The 20,951-nt window shown below is 40.8% G+C and overlaps 1 protein-coding gene and 2 pseudogenes across 7 annotated transcripts in view; 1 reads left to right on the forward strand and 2 right to left on the reverse strand.

Annotated features, from left to right (window-relative positions):
• DIAPH1 (diaphanous related formin 1) overlaps positions 1–20,951 on the reverse strand; it is a 97,410-nt gene that overhangs the window by 58,888 nt on the left and 17,571 nt on the right. For 4 of the 7 annotated variants that reach the window (XM_047730297.1, XM_047730291.1, XM_047730294.1 and 1 more), the window contains exons 2-9: positions 10,883–10,909; positions 9,736–9,891; positions 6,971–7,072; positions 6,495–6,625; positions 6,237–6,323; positions 5,106–5,169; positions 3,707–3,846; positions 926–1,034 (exon numbers count right to left, since the gene is read on the reverse strand). In XM_047730297.1, the coding sequence (XP_047586253.1) occupies positions 926–1,034; positions 3,707–3,846; positions 5,106–5,169; positions 6,237–6,323; positions 6,495–6,625; positions 6,971–7,072; positions 9,736–9,891; positions 10,883–10,909 (816 nt within the window). The remainder of the gene's footprint in view (positions 1–925; positions 1,035–3,706; positions 3,847–5,105; positions 5,170–6,236; positions 6,324–6,494; positions 6,626–6,970; positions 7,073–9,735; positions 9,892–10,882; positions 10,910–20,951) is intronic. The other 3 variants (XM_047730293.1, XM_047730292.1, XM_047730290.1) reach the window with 2 other exon arrangements.
• LOC125100261 (60S ribosomal protein L6-like) lies at positions 1,283–2,210 on the forward strand (annotated as a pseudogene).
• Positions 4,346–4,495, reverse strand: LOC125101335 (uncharacterized; annotated as a pseudogene).

The following is a 20,951-nucleotide window of genomic DNA, read 5'->3' on the forward strand; positions in this document are numbered from 1 at the left end:
CGGAAGCGTGTCATTGCTGATTCCTAGGGATCAAGATTCCATTCTCTTTACATGCATATGTAGAAGATGCAGTACAAAACGATAAGAACAGCTTCCTATTAGAGCAGTAAGACCTGATTTGAGCCCAGGTGTGGAGAGCTCAGAGGTCTAAATGCTTCCAAGGATTTGATGGGGAGACTTTGTTCTTAGCCTTGGCTTTCCTAGCATATAAATAGAGAGAATGCATTTTCCCCCATCTCATAATAAGGAAAGCTGCTCTTTCTCTGCCTTCTTGGAGAGAAGGATAATCATTTTCCCTTCAGAACAAATCCTGAAATATAAAACATATACAGATGCAACTCATTTCATTGCATTTCACTTTGTCACACTGCACTATATAGTATGGTTTTGGGGTTTTTTTGTTTGTTTTTTTACAAATTGAAAGTCTGTGGCAACCCTGTGTCAAGCAAGTTTATCAGTGCTAATTTTCCAACAGCACTTGTTCACTCACTCTTGTCTCTGTGTCGTAGTTTAGTAATTCTCCGAATATTTCAAACTTTTTCATTATTATTTTACTTGTCATGGTCATCTGTGATCAGTGATTATGACATGCTGAATGCTCATAAGATAGTTACCGTTTTTAAGCAATAAAATATTTAATTAAGGTGGCTACATTGTTGTAGACATAATGTTATTTACACTTAATAAACCACGGTATAGAGTAAACATAACTTTTACATGCATAAAACTAGGAAACCCAAAAATTCATTTAACTCACTTTACTGAGATACTGGTTTTATTTTAATGTTCTGGAAGCAAATCTGCAGTATCTCCAAGGAATGCCTACAGCTGGGAACCATTCCATGTGTTCTATCAAAAGGTCAAATGAACCTAAGTCCTTTCATCTTGAGTTCTATTCTTGGACAGTTTTGGAGGATATACTTGCCTTGAGTGCAATGGAGGTCCCACTTTTTAATCCATCCAACAATGGCTGGAAGCGTTCCACTTCATCCATCTCAGCTCTTTCTGTCATCGCCGTCAAAACCCTTTCATTCCTGCCCAGGAAAAAGGAAAGGGAGAGAAATGTCTAAGTGCCCTGGCACAGACAGGCATAGGAAGTAAATTATACAGGGGCACAGATCAGTTAGAAAATAGAACATTATCAACTGTCCAGACTTCCATTATTCTCCTCATCACCTAGGGTTGGGGGTCAGAATCTGGTGAAAGCTAAGGACAATCTCCTCAAAAAAATCTATTTCCTAAAACCCATTCCTAGACTCTTCTATGGATACCAAATTAGAACACCTGTTCTCTCTCTTTCCCATCTTGCAAGATGGCGGGCGAAAAAGCTAAGAAGCCGGATACTAAGGAGAAGAAACCTGAAGCCAAGAAGGCTGATGGCGGTGGCAAGGCTAAGAAGGGTAACCAGAAGGCTAAAACCCCGAAGAAGGGGAAGCCCCACTGCAGCCGAAACCCTGTCCTAGTCAGAGGAATTGGCAGGTACTCCCGATCGGCTATGTATTCCAGAAAGGCCATGTACAAGAGGAAGTATTCGGCAGCTAAATCCAGGGTTGAAAAGAAAAAGAAGGAGAAGGTTCTTGCTACCGTCACAAAACCAGTTGGTGGTGACAAGAACGGTGGTACCCGAGTGGTTAAACTTCGCAAAATGCCTAGGTATTATCCTACTGAAGATGTGCCTCGAAAGCTGTTGAGCCACGGCAAAAAACCTTTCAGTCAGCATGTGAGAAAACTGCGAGCTAGCATCACCCCTGGGACCATTTTGATCATCCTCACTGGGCGCCACAGAGGCAAGAGGGTAGTTTTCCTGAAGCAGCTGAGCAGTGGCTTGCTACTTGTAACTGGACCTCTGTCCCTCAATCGAGTTCCTCTGCGTAGAACACACCAAAAATTCGTCATTGCCACTTCTACCAAAATTGATATCAGCAGCGTGAAAATCCCCAGACATCTCACTGATGCTTATTTCAAGAAGAAGTTGCGTAAGCCCAGACACCAGGAGGGTGAGATCTTCGACACCGAGAAAGAGAAATACGAGATTACAGAGCAGCGCAAGGTTGATCAGAAAGCTGTGGACTCACAAATTCTGCCAAAAATCAAGGCTGTTCCTCAGCTTCAGGGCTACCTCCGCTCTGTGTTTTCTCTCACAAATGGAGTTTACCCTCACAAATTGGTGTTCTAAATTTCTTACAAAGAACCTAATTAAATAACTGATCAATTAAAAAAAAAAAAAAAAAAGAACACCTGTTCTATGGAGTATAAACTGGGATAACTTTTGGAAGGTAGATAACAGTATCAATTTTAAGTGCACATAACTTTTGGCATACTTCTAGAAACCTATCCAACATAAATGCGTAAATGTGAAACAATGTATGTACAAAGATGTTCATTATGGCATCATTTATAACAGTAAAACTTCTTATCACCTAGAGCAAGGGCCAGAATCTGCTAAGAAAAAAAAAATTTCACCTAAAATGTCTAGCAACACGGAAACTGTTAAATAAATTATGGGACATATATACTTTGGAATGCTAAACAGCCAGTAAAGTTAAGGTAGATCTTTAAGTACCAACATAGAAAGCTGTTTAAGATCAACTGTTAAATTAACAAAAAAAAAAAAAAAAAGAAAAGGTGGAAAGAAATGAATGGTATGATTTAGTCTTTATTAAACCAAACTGTTCCACAGCAATAAAAATCTATTCTTTGCATGTGATTCGTTTTATAGGCATAAGCCATCGTTCCTTAATTCTAAAATTCTATCTTTTGGAGCGACAGAAAACATCTTGGAATCCAAGAAATACAAGAATCCAAGAAATATTTGTGCTAGGAAGAAAAAAAAATCTATAAGACTATAACTAAGCCATTAACACTGGTTGCCTCTGCAGAAAAGGATTTACTGAAGGGATAAGGCTATTAAATTTCACTTTATATGTTTCTTTCCTGTTTGAATTAAAAAATAAAGTTGTGTTACTTCTGAATTAAAAAAACAAAGTAAACGTAACCCTTGCCTTAGGCGATAGAGACAGTAACAGACACCTTCCTTGCAGATCACCCCTCTGATAACCACCGGTATGCTGAGGACGGCGCCAAACACCTCACAGACCTTCTTAAACATTATGATTCAGGGGCACCTGGGTGGCTCAGTGGGTTAAAGCCTCTGCCTTCGGCTCGGGACATGATCCCAGGGTCCTGGGATCGAGCCCCACATCGGGCTCTCTGCTCAGCGGGGAGCCTGCTTCCCCCTCTCTCTCTGCCTGCCTCTCTGCCTACTTGTGCTCTCTCTCTGTCAAATAAATAAATAAAATCTTAAAATAAACAAATAAATAAACTTTTAAAAAAAATTATGATTCAGTGTTCATGCCTTGGTCTTACCTAGTATTTAAGATAAAGTGGACACCCATTCAACTCAATTTTCCTCTAGACTAGGGAAGGTGGTCATAAAGAGAATGGAGGGGGCCTGGTGGAGCCTGGGTAGCTCAGTCATTAACCATCTGCCTTCGGCTCAGGTCATGATCCCAGGGTCCTGGGACTGAGCCCCACATCAGGCTCCCTGCTCAGTGGGAAGCCTGCTTCTCCCTTTCTCACTCCCCTTGCTTGTGTTCCCTCTCTTGCTGTCTCTCTGTCAAATAAATACATCTTATTAAAAAAAAAAAAAAAAAAAAAGGAGAGAGAAAGAGAGAGAATAGAGAAGAGCTATAACCCAGTTACATACATGTCCTCTGGCTGTGGTAAGATACAAAGAGCAGAGAGCAGCTTAGCTGCATCAATCATCATGTTGGGAACAGCTGGATCCATGGCTCTGACCAGCAGTAGGATTCCTTCTTCTGTTTCCAGCATGGTCTTGATTCCAAACTGGAAGGATAAGAATAGAGAAGGGAGGCTTAATGATGACAGCATTTGACCAAGGACTAAGTTAGGGGTGGTTATAGGTTCAATGATGACCCCCTAAATTCTTATGTTGAAGTCCTAAGCCCCAATACCTCAGAATATGACCTTATTTGGAAATAGGGTCATTGGCAGATGTGATTAGGTAAGTTACAACAAGCTCGTACTAGAGTAGGGTAGACCCTTAATCCAATATGACTGTGGTCCCCGTAACAAGGAAACATGTCAACACAGACATGCACAGGAGACCACCACCTTGTGAACACAAAGGCGGACCCTAGGGTGAGGCATCTAAAAGCCATGGAATGCCAAAGACTGACAGCAAGCTACCAGAAGCCAGAAGAGAGGCATGGAACATACACTCTCCCTCACAGCCTTTGGAAGGACTCAATACTACCAAATACCTAAATACTTGGATTTAGGGCCTCCAAGAACTGTGAGACAATAAATTTCTGTTGTTTAATACACAGTTTGTAGTGCTTTGTTATAACAGCCACAGCAAACTAATACAGGAGGAGACCTCTTCCCAGCATAGCTAAATAGGGATGAGTATAAATACAACACAATTTTATATTAGATACAACACTTGATCTTAGCCAAAAGGCTGAGAAGCAATACACTTTTACATTAGATACAACACAATTCCAGGCCTTCAAAAAAAAAAAAAAAAAAACTTTGATTCTTACATTTCTTTCAAATGCCTCTCGCATCCAATGGGGGTAAGTAAATTTAACAAAATTAAATAATGAGGAAGACAGATCTGCACTCTGGAGCAAACAACTGTGAGATCCCAGAGTTTAAATGGGAGAAAGGAAGGAGGGAAGGAAGGAAGGAAAGAACAAATCAAAGAAAAGAAGCAGGGAAGGAGGAAGGGTAAGGTAGCTTGATTCTACAGTGCATTCTACAGTAGGAGGAGTATGGAAAACAAACAAACAGAAAATAAATCTTCCAAAAATAATAAATACAGATTAGGAAATTCAAGAATTAGCAAAACAAAGTATAAAAATAGGAAAGAAAATGAGCCTACCTTCTGAAACAGACATCAGAACTGGGAAAAAAAAGGTCCACAGAAACATACATATGTGGCCATCAAAAAGCTGTAATACTAAAAGGAAAAGCTAACAGTCTTGAACTTTATATTCCTAGGTCCTTTTTAGAGTTTACCAATAGAAAACAAAGAACAGGGGTCATGATGACGGTTGGAATGAGAATGGGAAAAATCTCACCTTGTTGTTCATAAACGCTTTCAAGCAACGGATGATCTCATGCTTGTTACGGCTATCGTAGCTTCTGTGTGTAGAAGACATACTTCATTAGTTCCCTTTATTGTATACCCCTCTCCCATTTGACTTTTCAATCTTGAACACACAGGTCTTTGGAACATCCCCAACTAGTAGCTGAGTAAATTCTAGGACATAGCAATTTGCCTTGAAACACTGACAAAAACAAGCAGATGAGAGGAACTGCCATCATCAGACCTCTGGTTACTCTTCTCGTAATCCAAAAATTTAGTACTACATTAAAATCTTTTGTTTAGGGACGCCTGGGTGGCTCAGTTGGTTAAGCAGCTGCCTTCGACTCAGGTCATGATCCCAGCGTCCTGGGATCGAGTCCTGCATCGGGCTCCTTGCTCATCAGGGAGCCTGCTTCTCCCTCTGCCTCTGCCTGCCATTCTGTCTGCCTGTGCTTGCTCTCTCTCCCTCTCTCTCTCTGACAAATAAAGAAAATCTTTAAAAAAAAAAAAAAATCTTTTGTTTAACTCCCTTCAGGCTTCTAAGTGCTAAATTTGATCAGGAGTATATCCCATCTATTATTGCCTGCCTCACTAAGTCAAAGGCTTCAAGCCTGTCCATTCAGGAGGTAGGGGCCCTATGTTTGGTTTTGGAAAGATCATAAGAAGTAGAGAAGTCACTTTGGGTCAGGCTGACTTCAAGGTAGCCTAAGACAGTCCAAGATATCCCAAGAACTATTCCAACCCTGAAGACTGTCAGAAAATTAGTACCAAATTTATCAAGAATATTTTAAGACTTTTGAATGGGATATAACCCAGAATGGGTCCCAAGGGAGCTCTGAATGAATGTTGACCCCACTTCCAGATTGGGTGAGAACCTATGCTGGCAAACCCACAATCTTATGTGGTCCACAGCCTATGTTATCCACTGTGTTCCTCTTCCCTTTGCTATATCTGTAATCATCACTCATCCTCTAGTTTGCCCAAAGACAAACCCTCTTTGCAACTAACAGCATATTCTCCTAGTCTACATTTCCCATTTTAGTGCCATTTTCTCCTATAGAGCAAACAGCCAAGTCCCCTACTACCCTCCACCGAAAATATGTCAGAAGTTGGAAGTCCTCACCCAGGAGTCTCCTCTCTCTCATCATGGAGTCGTTTAAGGATATCCAATAAAGAGGCCAGGCCCTCAGCACCAAATGTTTGCACCCAGCTATAAGGAATCGACAGAGACAATGCAATATTAAATCAATATTTATCCACCCAAGCAACTCTTTACCCCCAATCCAGAACTCTCAAACATCCTCGCTCCTCTGATCTTCGATACCCACCAATAAATCCTAACCCTGGGATCTCACTCTTGTTACAGCCTCAGAATCCTCACCTGACAGGGTTGTTATTGAGGGAGACACGAAGGGATTCCAGGCAGGTGAGCAGAGGCATATCCCGCAAGCCTGACCTCAACTCCTGAATGTACATCATAGCAGACCTAGAGCTCTCCTTCTGGCTCATGCCCTAGACAGGAACATACGGGAAGATCAGTCAATACTGGACGCAGTCATAAACTGGACTAGCATTAGTCATTACCTTTTGAATATCAAGCCAAACACACATCATACATAGCACCAAATTCTGTGGGACTCAGAATTTCCCATCTCATTCCCCACACACACTTCATGAAGACTGAATGAAGTAAAAAGTATCTTAATAACAGTAACTTGAATACAGTAAAACATGAGTATATGACAGAATAAAATAAGACTGGTGTAGACATAAAATGTTCTACAACACTGGTAAAGCAAACAGGTCCAAGATAAGGGCAGAGTGTCCCATGGCATGGGTACCTGCCCCAGGACTCACAGCCTTAGACGTGTGCAAGTATTGGGACACCATCTCCCTCTTGATGATTATGTCCTTCTCCCTCAAAGGCTGCTGTTTCTCCTCATTCAGGTTCATATCCAACTAGTAGACAGAGGGGGAAAAAAAGGGAAGAAAATAAAACTGCATCAAATTCCTTACAAGTTTTCAGTGTTTAATATTTAGTATACTTAGTCAAAGTTAAACACATTAAATGCTTACTGAATCAGTAAACTTTCCTGATCGCTTGAGATTTAAGATTATGAAAATTCCTCAGGGATGTTAATGGTTAACATTTTAGCCTAAATTCCTACAAACACTTTTATACACAATGTTTTTCCTAACAAATATATACTCTTAAGCTAGATGAAAATTCTATTTTTTTTACTGAAACAAAAGGACAGATTATGTTTTTTGTACTTGGGATGGTCTTAACAATCTCTTCTGGATGACCAGCATCTTCCAAACCCATAAGATCTGCACCACTCTAGGGTGTAAACACCCATTAGCACTGGTTAACTCAGTCTCTGTACAAACTCCTTTCCCACGAAGAAAGAACTAGAAATCCTGTAATAAAGTCCCTCAAACAGATGTAACTTGGATGTGGTATTGAGGAAAAAGCTCAACTTGAGCCTGTTACGTGTACGGCCATGTGTCTGAGCCCACTGCCTCAGTGAGCACAAATTTAACCCAGTAAGTTCAAAATATTATTTGACATGGGGAAAGGGTAGGGGAAAAACGGATACATTCCAGTTCTTCTCTGTCTCCAGGTGTGTGTGTGTGTGTGTGAGAGAGAGAAAGAGAAGGAAACACTGTCCCTAAATAGTAAAACAAGTGTGATGTTTTTCTGACTCAATTCCTGGTGCTTTTTTCCTCCTTTTACATATATACTGAACACAGAAGTTGCAAAGTGGGGGCCTTCAGGCTGAATCAGACCCAAAGACACGGTACGTTTTGCTTAGCTAGTTCAACATTTTAAATCTGGAAGACTTTATATAAAGGATGCAATCATCAAATTTCAGATTCTGCATAACTCTATGGGTCAGTTTCCTCCACCAATTTTTTATAGTGATATCAAGGATAAAAGAGACGGACAAAAACCTATGATGAAATAAAACTTAAAAGAACATTAGTACAAGGGACTTTATGTGGAATTGTGATTTGAATGAACAGTTTTATTTTATTTTATTTTATTTTTATTCATTTGACAGACAGAGATCACAAGTAGGCAGAGAGGCAGGCAGAGAGAGAGGAGGAAGCAGGCTCCCTGCTGAGCAGAGCGCCCGACAAGGGGCCCAATTCCAGGACCCTGGGATCATGACCTGAGCTGAAGGCAGAGGCTTTAACCCACTGAGCCACCCAGGCACCCCTGAATGAACAGTTTTTTAAAGAAAATGACCAACTGGTAAAATCTGAATGCTATCTATAATAGTTGATACTATTAAACAATTGCTGTTTTTCAAGAATTGAAGATTTATGACTTCTTTAGAAAAACAGAAATATCCGGTACTACTGGGCATTTCCAACTGGAGTGCTACAGAAGCTACCGGCATTGAACTGTGGCCTGGCCCTCTTAACAAAAACACCTGAAGTCCTTCTGCATTTGACCACAGTCCCTCCTCCTTTTCATCACTTGCTATCTGGCTTAACTTATTGTTCCTGCCTTCTTGGCCCTGAAAACATGTACATTTGCAATCCAAGCCCAAAAGATGGTCTTAGGCTCTCACAGCACTTGGACTGAGAGACAAACTGAAATCTATAGTGAAAAAGAATAATAGTACTGGCTGAGTGTTTATTATATACCAGGCCCAGTGTTAAGAATTTTACGCCCATGCTTTTATTAAGTTAGGCCTGCCGCTAATCTCTGTTTGAATCTGAGATCATCTATCAAGGCAATATATAGGTCATAGGAAACCTTGGAACCATGTACTCACAACTTTCCCAGACCTATTAGCACTACTGTGCATTCACTGAGTGTCCTGCTCACTCAGTGTCCCTCACGGAGGACATGAAATCAAGTCACATCCCTGTGCATTTCATTACTCAACTGACTTCATCCACAATCTTTAAAGGTCTTCTAGGAATTACAGCACCAGAATTATCTCTCCAGATTCACCACTAAATAGAAGACCGTGGGTAAATGATGACTTTCCATGTCTCAGTCTCCTTTCATATAAAATTGATTGCAAATGCTTTAAAACTTTACCCACCCTAGCTAACCCAAAAGTGGTCTCCACACCACCACATGAGTTGGTCCACTTACCTAAGGTCTTTGTGGTTAACATACTGTTGTGCCGAAGGACATTAACAAGGTGGGCATCCATTAGATATGTCCAAGTCTAACTCATTGATTTCCATCTATGGACTGGTGCTTGTATATTTAGTACCTTTGTTAATAGGACTATTAAGACATTCTCTGTTGGGACGCCTGGGTGGCTCAGTTGGTTAAGCAGCTGCCTTCGACTCAGGTCATGATCCCAGCGTCCTGGGATCGAGTCCCGCATCGGGCTCCTTGCTCGTCAGGGAACCTGCTTCTCCCTCTGCCTCTGCCTGCCATTCTGTCTGCCTGTGCTCGCTCTCTCTCCCTCGCTCTCTCTGACAAATAAATAAATAAAATCTTTAAAAAAAAAAAAAAAAAGACATTCTCTGTTAAACCCGAAATTCTTTGTAATTAAGGGCTAATTAAGGGGGATCATGCCCAAAAGAGTGCCCAGCAGGCCCACAAATGCATTTTCAGAAAAAAAGCAGTTTTGGGGTGGAAAACTTACCAGCATCTGTTCAAAGAGTACTAGAACTTGCTCATCTGAAATATCTTGCAATGACTGTGCTGTGGGGTCATCCCCGTATGATGCAGAAGAATTTCTATGAGCAGAATTGGGCTTTTCCTTCTCCTTCTTAATTCTCATGCTGGTAAATCTCTCCAGCTGAGAAAGAGAAAAAATTATTAGCGATCCATTTTCATTCACACAACAAACCACACATGAAGTAGTCAACTCTCTAACTTCTTATACGTGCATGGTTCCTCTGGTTTGTGGGCACTTAAGATTCTTCTAACATTAAAACAAGAAATCTCTTACCTAATTTAGTATACTCATTCTGTACTCTCATCTTCATCCAGAAGTAAGAAGACTGAAGTATTAAGATTTGAAACTTCTCTACAAAGAGAATACCTTGTTCTTGAGTTCTCTGATCATTTCTAAGCCCTTCAGCAATACAGAACTGAAAACACCTCACATATAGAGTTTGCTCAGTAAAATGCCATTTGTTTCCTTCAGAGGGTCCCTCCCTTCCAGAGGTGAGTATGAACACAGATTTTAGTAGGTATAGGTCATAAAGAATAAACAAGTAAATGCCTTAAAACCAGGAACCATTACTTTCTGTACACTTCATGTACATTTCTTCTGTACACTCCAAAGCCCCTGTGTTATAGAGGCAGCAAAAGTTCAATATACAGTCTTCAAAATCCCCTTTGCAAAGAATACAGTGTACTACAGGGGTAGATATGCTGTCTCTCTGCCAACCCAAGACTCATGACCCATTCCCCAAACCTCAGTACAGATGCTCAAACCAAAGAGCCACCAATAAGCTGAAGTTTGTTAGCTCTACCTGTTTGAAAATAACAGTAAGTATCTTTAAGCATTGTGGATTTCAAGCGATGGGAGTAGCATTCAGACTGCAAGTCAGTTATGAGTTTAAAGAATGTGGCTACCCTTGGAAGCCAATGAAATGTCCCAGGGGGATGCATGCAATGGGCCAAACACAGAGCAAAGAGTTCGGAAAAAATCTGGGGAGGTTCTGAGAACAGAACCAACATCACCATTTCAAGTTATAGAAAGTCAAAGTTATGACAAGTGGTAAATATCACAGTGGAGGAAATGAGCTGGTACATGCACATGCTGAACAAAATTTCCTTACCTCATCTGCCATGAGCCGCTTCAGAGTCTAGGAAACAAGAAAAAGGAGGGAAAAGAAAAAGAAGATAGATCAGTGGAATTCCCCAACACCAAATGGGTTGGGAGGAGAAAAACAGTAAGTTGAAAGGATCTAAGGTACTTCCTACAACCTAAAGATTTCAGCAAACTATTCCTTACCACATTCTCCCATGTAAGGGGCATGAAGGAGTTTCAAGGTCACTAACATATGACTCTTTGGTGGGGAAAACAAGTAGAGAATCTCAAGGACTCTAAGATGACCACTATGCATATGAAACATGCTCAACTTCATCAGTAAACGAGGGAATGCAAACTAAAACCACAGTGAGATATCGCTTCACACTCTCACAGATGGCAAACATTTTCTTGTCTGTCTGGTTGGAGAGCGGCGGGAGCTCTCACACAGTCAGCAGTAATGTAAATTGCTATGGCCACTGTGGAAAACAGCATGGCATTATCTAATAAAGTTAAATACACACATATACAACTCAACACATCAATTTCTATAAATCTATCCTGCAGAAACTTGCATGTATGTACCAGGATATATGTAACAAGAATGATCACAGCAAAACTATAACAATATCTAAAACAGAGAACAATCCAAAGAGCCATCAAGAGTAGAATGGGGGGACTCCTGGGTGGCTCAGTTGGTTAAGCAGCTGCCTTCGGCTCAGGTCATGATCCCAGTGTCCTGGGATCGAGCCCCACATCGGGCTCCTTGCTCTGCAAGGATCCTGCTTCTCCCTCTGCCTCTGCCTGCCATTCTGTCTGCCTGTGCTCGCTCTCTCTCCCTCTCTCTCTCTGATAAATAAATAAAATCTTTAAAAAAAAAAAAAGAGTAGAATGGGTAACCTGGTACCATGTACAATGGGGAACAATTACACAGAGAAATTAAATGAACTCACAAACATTAAAACTAAATGAGTTATTTCTTTCATATTCAGCTTAAAAACATGCCAACTATATTATTATTTAGGAGGTAAAATTATAAACGAATGATTATCACAAATGTCAAAACCATGCTTAGTTGGGCTGAGTGGACAAGTTGTGCCTGCGTAAGGGGACAAAGGGGCTTCTGAGGTGCTCACAATATTTATTTTTCTTTTTTTTTCTTTTTTTTTTTAAGATTTTATTTATTTATTTGACAGACAGAAATCACAAGTAGGCAGAGAGGCAGGCAGAGAGAGAGAGGGAGAAGCAGGCTTCCCGCTGAGCAGAGAGCCCAATGCGGGGCTCGATCCCAGGACCCTGGGATCATGACCTGAGCCGAAGGCAGAGGCTTTAACCCACTGAGCCACCCAGGTGCCCCACATAATATTTATTTTTCGACACGGATGATCATTACGTGGGTGTTTGGTTTAATAATTCTGTGTTTTGGGTGCCTGGGTGGCTCAGTGGGTTAAGCCGCTGCCGTCGGCTCAGGTCATGATCTCAGGGTCCTGGGATCGAGTACCGCATCGGGCTCTCTGCTCAGCGGGGAGCCTGCTTCCCTCTCTCTCTCTCTCTCTGCCTGCCTCTCTGTCTACTTGTGATCTCTCTCTGTCAAATAAATAAATAAAATCTTTAAAAATAAAAAATAATTCTGTGTTTTATGTTCTCTTCCATATACATGCTGTACTTAAAAAAAATAGCAGGGATGATAAAGCAGAATTCTTTGTCCTAATACCTAATTTTAAACCGTACTTCTTTATCTTAATGTTTTTACAATATATATAGCAAAGGCCTCTTGACTAACCTTCCTCAACTAATGAAAAACTAGGGGCGCCTGGGTGGCTCAGTCATTAAGCAACTGCCTTCGGCTCAGGTCATGGTCCCAGAGTCTTGGGATGGAGCCCTGAATCGGGCTCCCTGCTCAGCAGGAAAACTGATTCTCCCTCTCCCACTCCCCCTGCTTGTGTTCCCTCTCTTGCTGTCTCTCTCCCCGTCAAATAAATAAATAAAATCTTTAAAAAGGGGGGGCACCTGGGTGGCTCAGTGGGTTAAGCCTCTGCCTTCAGCTCAGGTCATGATCCCAGGGTCCTGGGATCAGGCCCATACTGGGCTCTCTGCTTAGTGGGGGGGCCTGCTTCCTCTTCTTTCTCTCTCTGCCTGCCTCTCTGCCTGCTTGTCATCTCTGTCTGTCAAATAAATAAATAAAATCTTTATCAAAAAAAAAAAATTCTCCCCCACAAAACAAAACAAAACAAAAAAAAAAAAAAAAAAGAAAAGAAAGAAAGAAAAACTAGCTCTCACCCTGCCACAGAGCTATTTTACTAACCTTTTTCCGGATAAGAAAAAATCTCTACCATTATGTTCATGTTCCCCACGTCAGACTTTGATTATATCTGGTTAAATAGTGAATCAACTTTTCCCTCCATGGTCCAGAGGAGGTCAAGCTTCCACTGACTGAGGGCTAATCACAAACCTGAAGCTTTAAGAACCTTGCTCAGCATCAACAGAATTTATAGTTACTTTGTGTGTGCCTCTTACTGGGGAGAGAAGGCAGAAGGATGGCAAAGCAGGCAGCAACACTGAAGGAGACTAACACTTCCTTTTGTCACCATCCTTATTCACAGGGGAAACAAGCTACAAAAAGGATGAGTATGTACAATTTAACCACTGCCAAGATTAAACTTAAGTGCACCTAGAGTAACTGCTTCCAGAAACTTGTCCTCCAAACTCAAAATGTTCCTTCAGAACCAAGCAACAACCCTAACAATTCTGGGATGGATGTAACACAGGGAACAGAACCTGGGGCTAATGAATCAGTGCCAGTTGGATTGCTCACAGCTGCAGGCTAAGTTAAAGAAAAGGAAACCAGCAACCGGTTCCTTCTGCCTAGTTTCATTTCTCTTCTGTTCATCCCTACTACCACTATGTAAGCTTTTGCCATTATTATCTCCTGCTCGACTTACTGCAAAAGCTTCTTAACTGATCTCCCTGCCTCCAGTCAGGTCTACCTTACACCAATCCATTCTCCATACTGTATTCAAGGGTAATCTTTCTAAAATGCCACAATGTCCACAGTACTTCCTCATTTAAAACCTTTCAATGGCTCCCAACTGTCACAAACCCTCTACTTCAAACTCTATCTTCTGGGCATCCTGAACGAGCTACAGGTCCACAAACAGATCTTGCTGTCTCACCACCCCAGACTTTCCTTAGGCTGCTCCTTCCCTCAGTCTTGACTTTGCTTTCAAGGCTAACTCCAACAGGCCCTGCAGTAGGATACCAACTCTAATTGGACAAGTACCTCTCCTTATGTTTCCACTATAATAGGTGCTTGTCTGTCTCGTGGCACTGGTTGTGATTACAGTTGTCTTTTGACTGTCCGCCTCCTCTGCTCCTTTCCAGACTAAGTTCCTTCAGGGCAGAGCCTGAGACTTAGTCATTGTATTTCCTACGAACAGATACCATAATCTGGGACTGCTTTCCTAAACTGCCAAGAGCCCTGAAAAAACTCTGAAATCAATTCATTGTGTCAATGAAAAAAACTGAAGCCTAGACAGGTAGAGTAAATCACTGAGGTCACGTGATCAGAAACAAGCTGGGTATGAACTCTAGTCTTCAGATTCCAAAGCCTAAAATCTTTGCATTCCCCAAATTCTTCTGCCTTGTTCCCATTTAAGGCCCATACTCTTGCCTTTAGAAACAAAAGTGAATATATCTTTTCATAATAAGGAAGATACCACATTCTCTTGCTTTCTTTGGTGCATTACTAAAAACAGATTTAATTACTTTAAAAAAATTATCCACACTTTAGCGCTCAGTTTGAGTATGGACAGCAAAAATGATGCCTACAGGATCAAAGTTGAACTTTCCCAAAATGTCCAACAGAGGGCAGCAACTACCAGCAAAGCGAATCACCCTATAGGCAAAATTCTGTTTCAAAACCCAACAAAACACCCCAAGAGCAAGCTCAATTCAATTACTGAAATGTAGACCGCTGCTAGACTGTACTGAGGGTGTATTGTTTACTTACTATTATGCGTTTTTCTTATAGATCTCTGTATACTATGCTTGCAAACAGTAAGCTTTACTCAGTATTTTAATTATATCCTTAGTTGTGCTGTGGATTCTGAGATAAAGAACAAGAATTCCCAGATCATAAAACGTATAAATGACTAAAAATAGGGGTATCCAGGAAGATAAATGCTCCTGGAGCTGTATTTGTGCCTCACCCCCCAGATGCCCAAGCTTTTGTCATTTTCTCTCATCACCCTACCTGTCTCTTAATGCTTCTACTCTCACCATTCTCCTTGCCTGCTGTCAATTCTCTTCTGCCCCCAAACCCCCAAACCAAACCCTTCCTCTCCTAACCTGTTGGGACTAAATACTTCATCTTCCTGTCGCTCCTGAGTCTTCCTCTAAAACCTTTAACTATATATAGATACTGAAAGAAGCATATGTACTAGACGAAATCTTTTTTTTTTTAAGATTTTATTTATTTATTTGACAGAGATCACAAGTAGGCAGAAATCTAAAGATTTCCCCTAAACTAAATCTTTTTAAAAATATCAAAATCTGGGGTGCCTGGGTGGCTCGGTGGGTTGAAGCCTCTGCCTTCGGCTCAGGTCATGATCCCAGGGTCCTGGGATCGGGCCCCGCATCGGGCTCTCTGCTCGGCAGAGTCTGCTTCCTCCTATCTCTCTCTGCCTGCTTCTCTGCCTACTTGTGATCTCTGTCAAATAAATAAATAAAATCTTTAAAAAAAAAATTAAAATCTGCTCATGAATACAGATTAATAGGAAATATTAGATAAAAGACAGTAGACTGAACAAAGCACCTAATTTCTCCCCTTTTGAAAACCTTCTAAATCTACAGAAAAAGATTCTTTTTGGAAAGAAAACAATGATGGAAGGAAGGAGACTATCAGGTTGGGAAGAGTAAGAACAGCACAACTTCAACCAAATTTTGAAGCTGGGAAATAGACTAATGGTAAACCCAAAAGACCTAAGAAAGCTGAAAACACAATAACCAATTGTAATTATATTTAAAGACTATCAAAAGGCAACAAGAATTAGCATCATGAAGTACCTATGGAAATGGGGGCTGGAAGGAGGAGGAGCCTAAAATAAGAAGACTGGCTGGCAGCTGTTTAAGAAGCAGTTCCTACACTGGGTGGAGCTCAATTTCAGGACCCTGGGATCAAGAGTCAGACACTTAACTGACTGAGCCACCCACGTGCCCCAAATTGTATTTAATTTTAAATAAATTTAAATTTTAAAACTAATACATTATTATTACTATTATTATTATTATTATTAAACTTAAGTATGTTTGGAATATCCTGGATATGTGAATCTACTTTCACCCATAAATTTTATCAAATCTAAATATACTTCAACTTCGGGCGCCTGGGTAACTCAGTCAGTTAAGCATCCAACTCTCAGTTCCAGCTCAGGTCACCTCAGGGTTGTCAGATGGAGCAACATGTAGGGCTCTACACTCAGTGTGGAGCCTGCCCCATCCTCCTCCTCTGCCTCTGTCCCTCCTCTACTCCCCACCCAACCCCTTCCCCATGCACTCATATTCTCTTTAAAACAAATAAAATCTTTAAATATACCCCAACTATTTTTTAACAAAAATTTAGCATATATATTGAGATGTGCTATAAATGTAAAACATACACTGGAGTCCAACTTAGTGTTAAGAACAATATAACACATCCCATTAATGCTGTTATATGTATTACATACTAAAATCTTGTCGTATATTGGATTACCTAAATTATTATTAAAATTAATTTCACATGTTTCTTTTTGCTTTTTTCTTTTTGCCTTTTTCTGTGGCTGCCAGAAAATCTGAAATTACATGTGGGACTCACATTATATATCTATTTTACAGGTCTATTTATAGTAAAGTGCATGGTTAACATACTTTACCTGTATGTTAGTCCCTTCCTTTTTTTTTCCCCTTTTAAAGTAGGCTCCATGCCCAGCATGGCATCCAACATGGGGCTTGAACTCATGACTCTGAGATCAAGACCTGCACTGGGGTGCCTGGGTGGCTCAGTGGTTTAAGCCTCTGCCTTCGGCTCGGGTCATGGTCTCAGAGTCCTGGGATCAAGCCCTGCATCGGGTTCTCTGCTCAGCAGGGAGCCTGCTTCCCTTCCTCTCTCTCTGCCTGCCTCTCTGCCTCCTTGTGATCTCTGTCTGTCAAATAAATAAATAAAATCTTTAAAAAAAAAAAAAAAAAGACCTGCACTGAGATCAAAGGCCAAATTCTTTTTTTTTTTTTTTAAAGATTTTATTTATTTATTTGACAGACAGAGATCACAAGTAGGCAGAGAGGCAGGCAGAGAGAGAGAGAGAGGGGGAAGCAGGCTCCCCGCTGAGCAGAGAGCCCGATGTGGGGCTCGATCCCAGGACCTTGAGATCATGACCCGAGCTGAAGGCAGAGGCTTTAAGCCACTGAGCCACCCAGGCGCCCCAAAGGCCAAATTCTTAACCAACTGAGCCACCCAGGCCCCTCTTGTAAGGCCCTCATTCTTTTTTTTTTTTTTAAGATTTTATTTATTTGACAGACAGAGATCATGAGTAGGCAGAGAGGCAGGCAGAGAGAGAGGAGGAAGCAGGCTCCCTGCTGAGCAGAAAGCCTGATGTGGGGCTCAATCCCAGGACCCTGAGATCATGACCTGAGCTGAAAGCAGAGGCTTAACCCACTGAGCCACTCAGGTGCCCCGTAAGGCCCTCATTCTTAAACATTAGCAGACAACACAGTTTATCAGATATTTGAAAAACGCCTAGACTAACGTAAGATTGCGGGGGGGGGGGTGCTGTCATTCAGACTATGCAAAAAGATTTTCAAAATCACTAACATCCACAAAAGGGAACATAATGCCATTTTAAAAAGAAACATTCAGACGAAAAAGAACCTGTAGAAGTTGAAGAGAACAGAAACTCAAGAGAAAGCTCAATAGAAGGACTAGAAGTTAAGAATTGAGGAAATCTCCCAAAAAGCAGAACAAAAACACAAAGATGGAAAAATAAGAGAGAAAAGATAAGCAAAGATGGTTCAATACACAAATAGGAGAAAACAGGGGAGAAAGTTACCAAAGAAATAAACCAAGAATATTCCCCAATACTAAAGGGTAAGTCTCCAGCAGAATGGATAAAAATAGACCACACAGAGGCATATTATGGTGAAATTTCAAAACACTGAATACAAAGAAAATTCTACAAGATGCAACAGAAGGGAGAGAAATTGGTCATATACAAAGTGATGAGAACAAATTTGGGTTTTTTAACAATACACCAAAAGATAGGTGACAACAGAACAAGCCTTTTATTTATTTATTTTAAGATTTTTAAAAATTTATTTGACAGAGAGGGAACACAAGCAGTGGGAGAGGGAGAAGTAGGCTTCCCGCTGAGCAGGGAGCCTGATGTGGGGCTTGATCCCAGGATCCTGGATCATGATTTGAGCCAAAGGCAGACACTTAATGACTGAGCTACCTAGGCACCCTCCAGAACAAGGCTTTTAAAAATATGAAAAATATAATTTCAAACCTAGGATTCTATATCCAACAAAACAATCAAATGTTGAGTTCAGTATAAGCATTTTCAGAAACTTAAGCTTTCAAAAATTTATTCCCATGTACCTCAGAAAGCTACTATAGGATATGCTCCACCAAAATGAGGGAGCAAACCAAGAAGTAAAGGACTTGAAACACAGCAACAGAAGACCTAACGCCTGAAAGAGCTAAAGAAAATCCCTAGGACAAAAGATTCTAGAAGACTGTTCTTTGCCAGAGAGCACAATTAAAAGGGGACTGTGGGACCTGACTCCCATACTGTCACCACCATCATCCACTTTTGTTCTGGGCTTTTAAATTGGTAATACCTGGTGAGTCTGACCCGGACAGATTCTTGGCTTACTGGAAACATATGTTAATAATTTCTTCCCTTCCTTCCTTGGTCTACTGCCTGGACCTCAAGGACACTCAACTCCACCCCACAGAGTTTTTCTAGTTTGACTTATCCAGAAGAACTAAGATTGGCCACGGTAAGCTTAGAAAAAGAAAGTATAAAGCAGTATAACTCCTCTGACCATATTCTTCTTGGATTCCTAGTACTTGACCCTCACTACAGCCTTGCCAGATGCTCAACTATGGTGACTCTTGATCCCGAGGTTGTAAGTTTGAGCCCCAAGTTAGGTGTAGAGATTACTTAAATAAATAAATATATAGTAAATAAATATATAGTAAAATATATAGTAAATATATATAGTAAGTATATATAGTTATATATATAGTAAAATATATTAAATAGTATATAAATACAAAATATATTAAATAGTAAAATATATAGTAAATAAATATATATTAAAAAAAAATTATTTCTAAAGGTCATTAGCTGGTACCAGAAAAGAGCTCAACAAAATGGCATTTACCAAAATGACCTTTATCTTTTCCAAAAGATGCTCTGTGTTATCAAATCTTATTCAAATGAACAGAAATTGCTCAAAGCTGCACCGCATCAAAAGTAACAGCATCGGGGCGCCTGGGTGGCTCAGTGGGTTAAGCCTCTGCCTTTGACTCAGGTCATGACCAAGGTCCTGGGATCAAGCCCCACATCCAGCTCTCTGCTCAGCAGGGAGCCTGCTTCCTCCTCTCTCTCTGCCTGTCTCTCTGCCTACTTGTGATCTCTGCCTGTCAAATAAATAAACAAAATCTTAAAAAAAAAAAAAAAAAGTAACAGCATCAAATGGGGTGCCTAGATGCCCCATTCAGTTAAGGGTACACTCTTGGTTTCAGCTCAGTTCTGATCCTGCGGTCATAAGATCAAGCCCCGAGTCAGGCTCTGCACTCAACAAGGAGTCTACCTGAGTTTCTCTCTCCTTCTCCCTCTGCCCCTACCCTGTCCCCACTCTCTCTCTCAAATAAATAAATCTTTTTAAAAAATAACATGATCAAAAATAAATGCACTTTAAAAATAAAACAAAATATATTTGGCTGGATACTGCTCTGCATTAAGACCATCCATCACCATAAAAATGAAAAGCTGTCCCCTCAGTCCCCCTTCTAGAGAACAATTCAAGGCTCTGATTCACTCACCACATCCTAATGTAATATGTGGTAAGATAAATCTTCTGGTTACCGTCTACAGGAAATAAACTTCCTAGACACTTCACAGTTTAGCTTCTGTAAGAAATCAAAAATAAAAAAGTCCAAAGACCCCAATGTATGCCTTGTGAGGCAAAACTAATCATGACTTAATGACTATGAAACATACCCTGATTATTATCATAATAAATGCAAATGAACTATAAAACTTCTCTTCCATACTGGATTTGTTGTGGTGGTGGTTATACCTATTAACACTTCAGCTTTTAAAAAGTGAGTAGATAATGGGGTCCCTGGGTGGCACACTCAGTTGAGTGTCCAACTCTTGGTTTCTGCTTGCGTCATGATCTCAGGGTAATGGGACTGAGTCCCATGTTAGGTTGCGTGCTCAGCAAGTAGTCTGGACTCCCCCTCCTAGCACTCTACCCTTCCCCTCCATGCCCACACATGCTGTCTCTCTTCCTAAAGAAATAAATAAATCAATCTTTAAAAAGTAAGTAGATGGCTCTCTCTCTCTCTCTCTGACAAATAAATAAATAAAATCTTTAAAAAAAAAAAAAAAAAAAAAAAAAGGGACGCCTGGGTGGCTCAGTTGGTTAAGCCGCTGCCTTCGGCTCAGGTCATGATCCCAGCGTCCTGGGATCGAGTCCCACATCGGGCTCCTTGTTCTGTGGGGAGCCTGCTTCTCCCTCTGCTTCTGCCTGCCACTCTGTCTGCCTGTGCTCTCTCTCTCTCTCTCTCTCTCTCTCTCTGACAAATAAATAAATAAAATCTTTAAAAAAAAAAAAAAAAAGTAAGTAGATGGGACTAAACATGGCAGTCTTTTAAATACAGGTACCCTCTGTTTGTTTGCCTAGCAACGGAACTGGCAAATTTTTAAACTCAAGGCTATAAGAAAATCATTCCAGAGACTGACTCACCTCTACCCAACTCCTGAATCTTTAACTTTTCCCACTCAGCAGGAAAACAGGACAGAATTCTCTAACAATTAAGGATGGTCTCT

This window comes from Lutra lutra, chromosome 5 (genome assembly GCF_902655055.1).
Source record: "Lutra lutra chromosome 5, mLutLut1.2, whole genome shotgun sequence".
NCBI classification, from domain to species: Eukaryota; Metazoa; Chordata; class Mammalia; order Carnivora; family Mustelidae; genus Lutra; species Lutra lutra.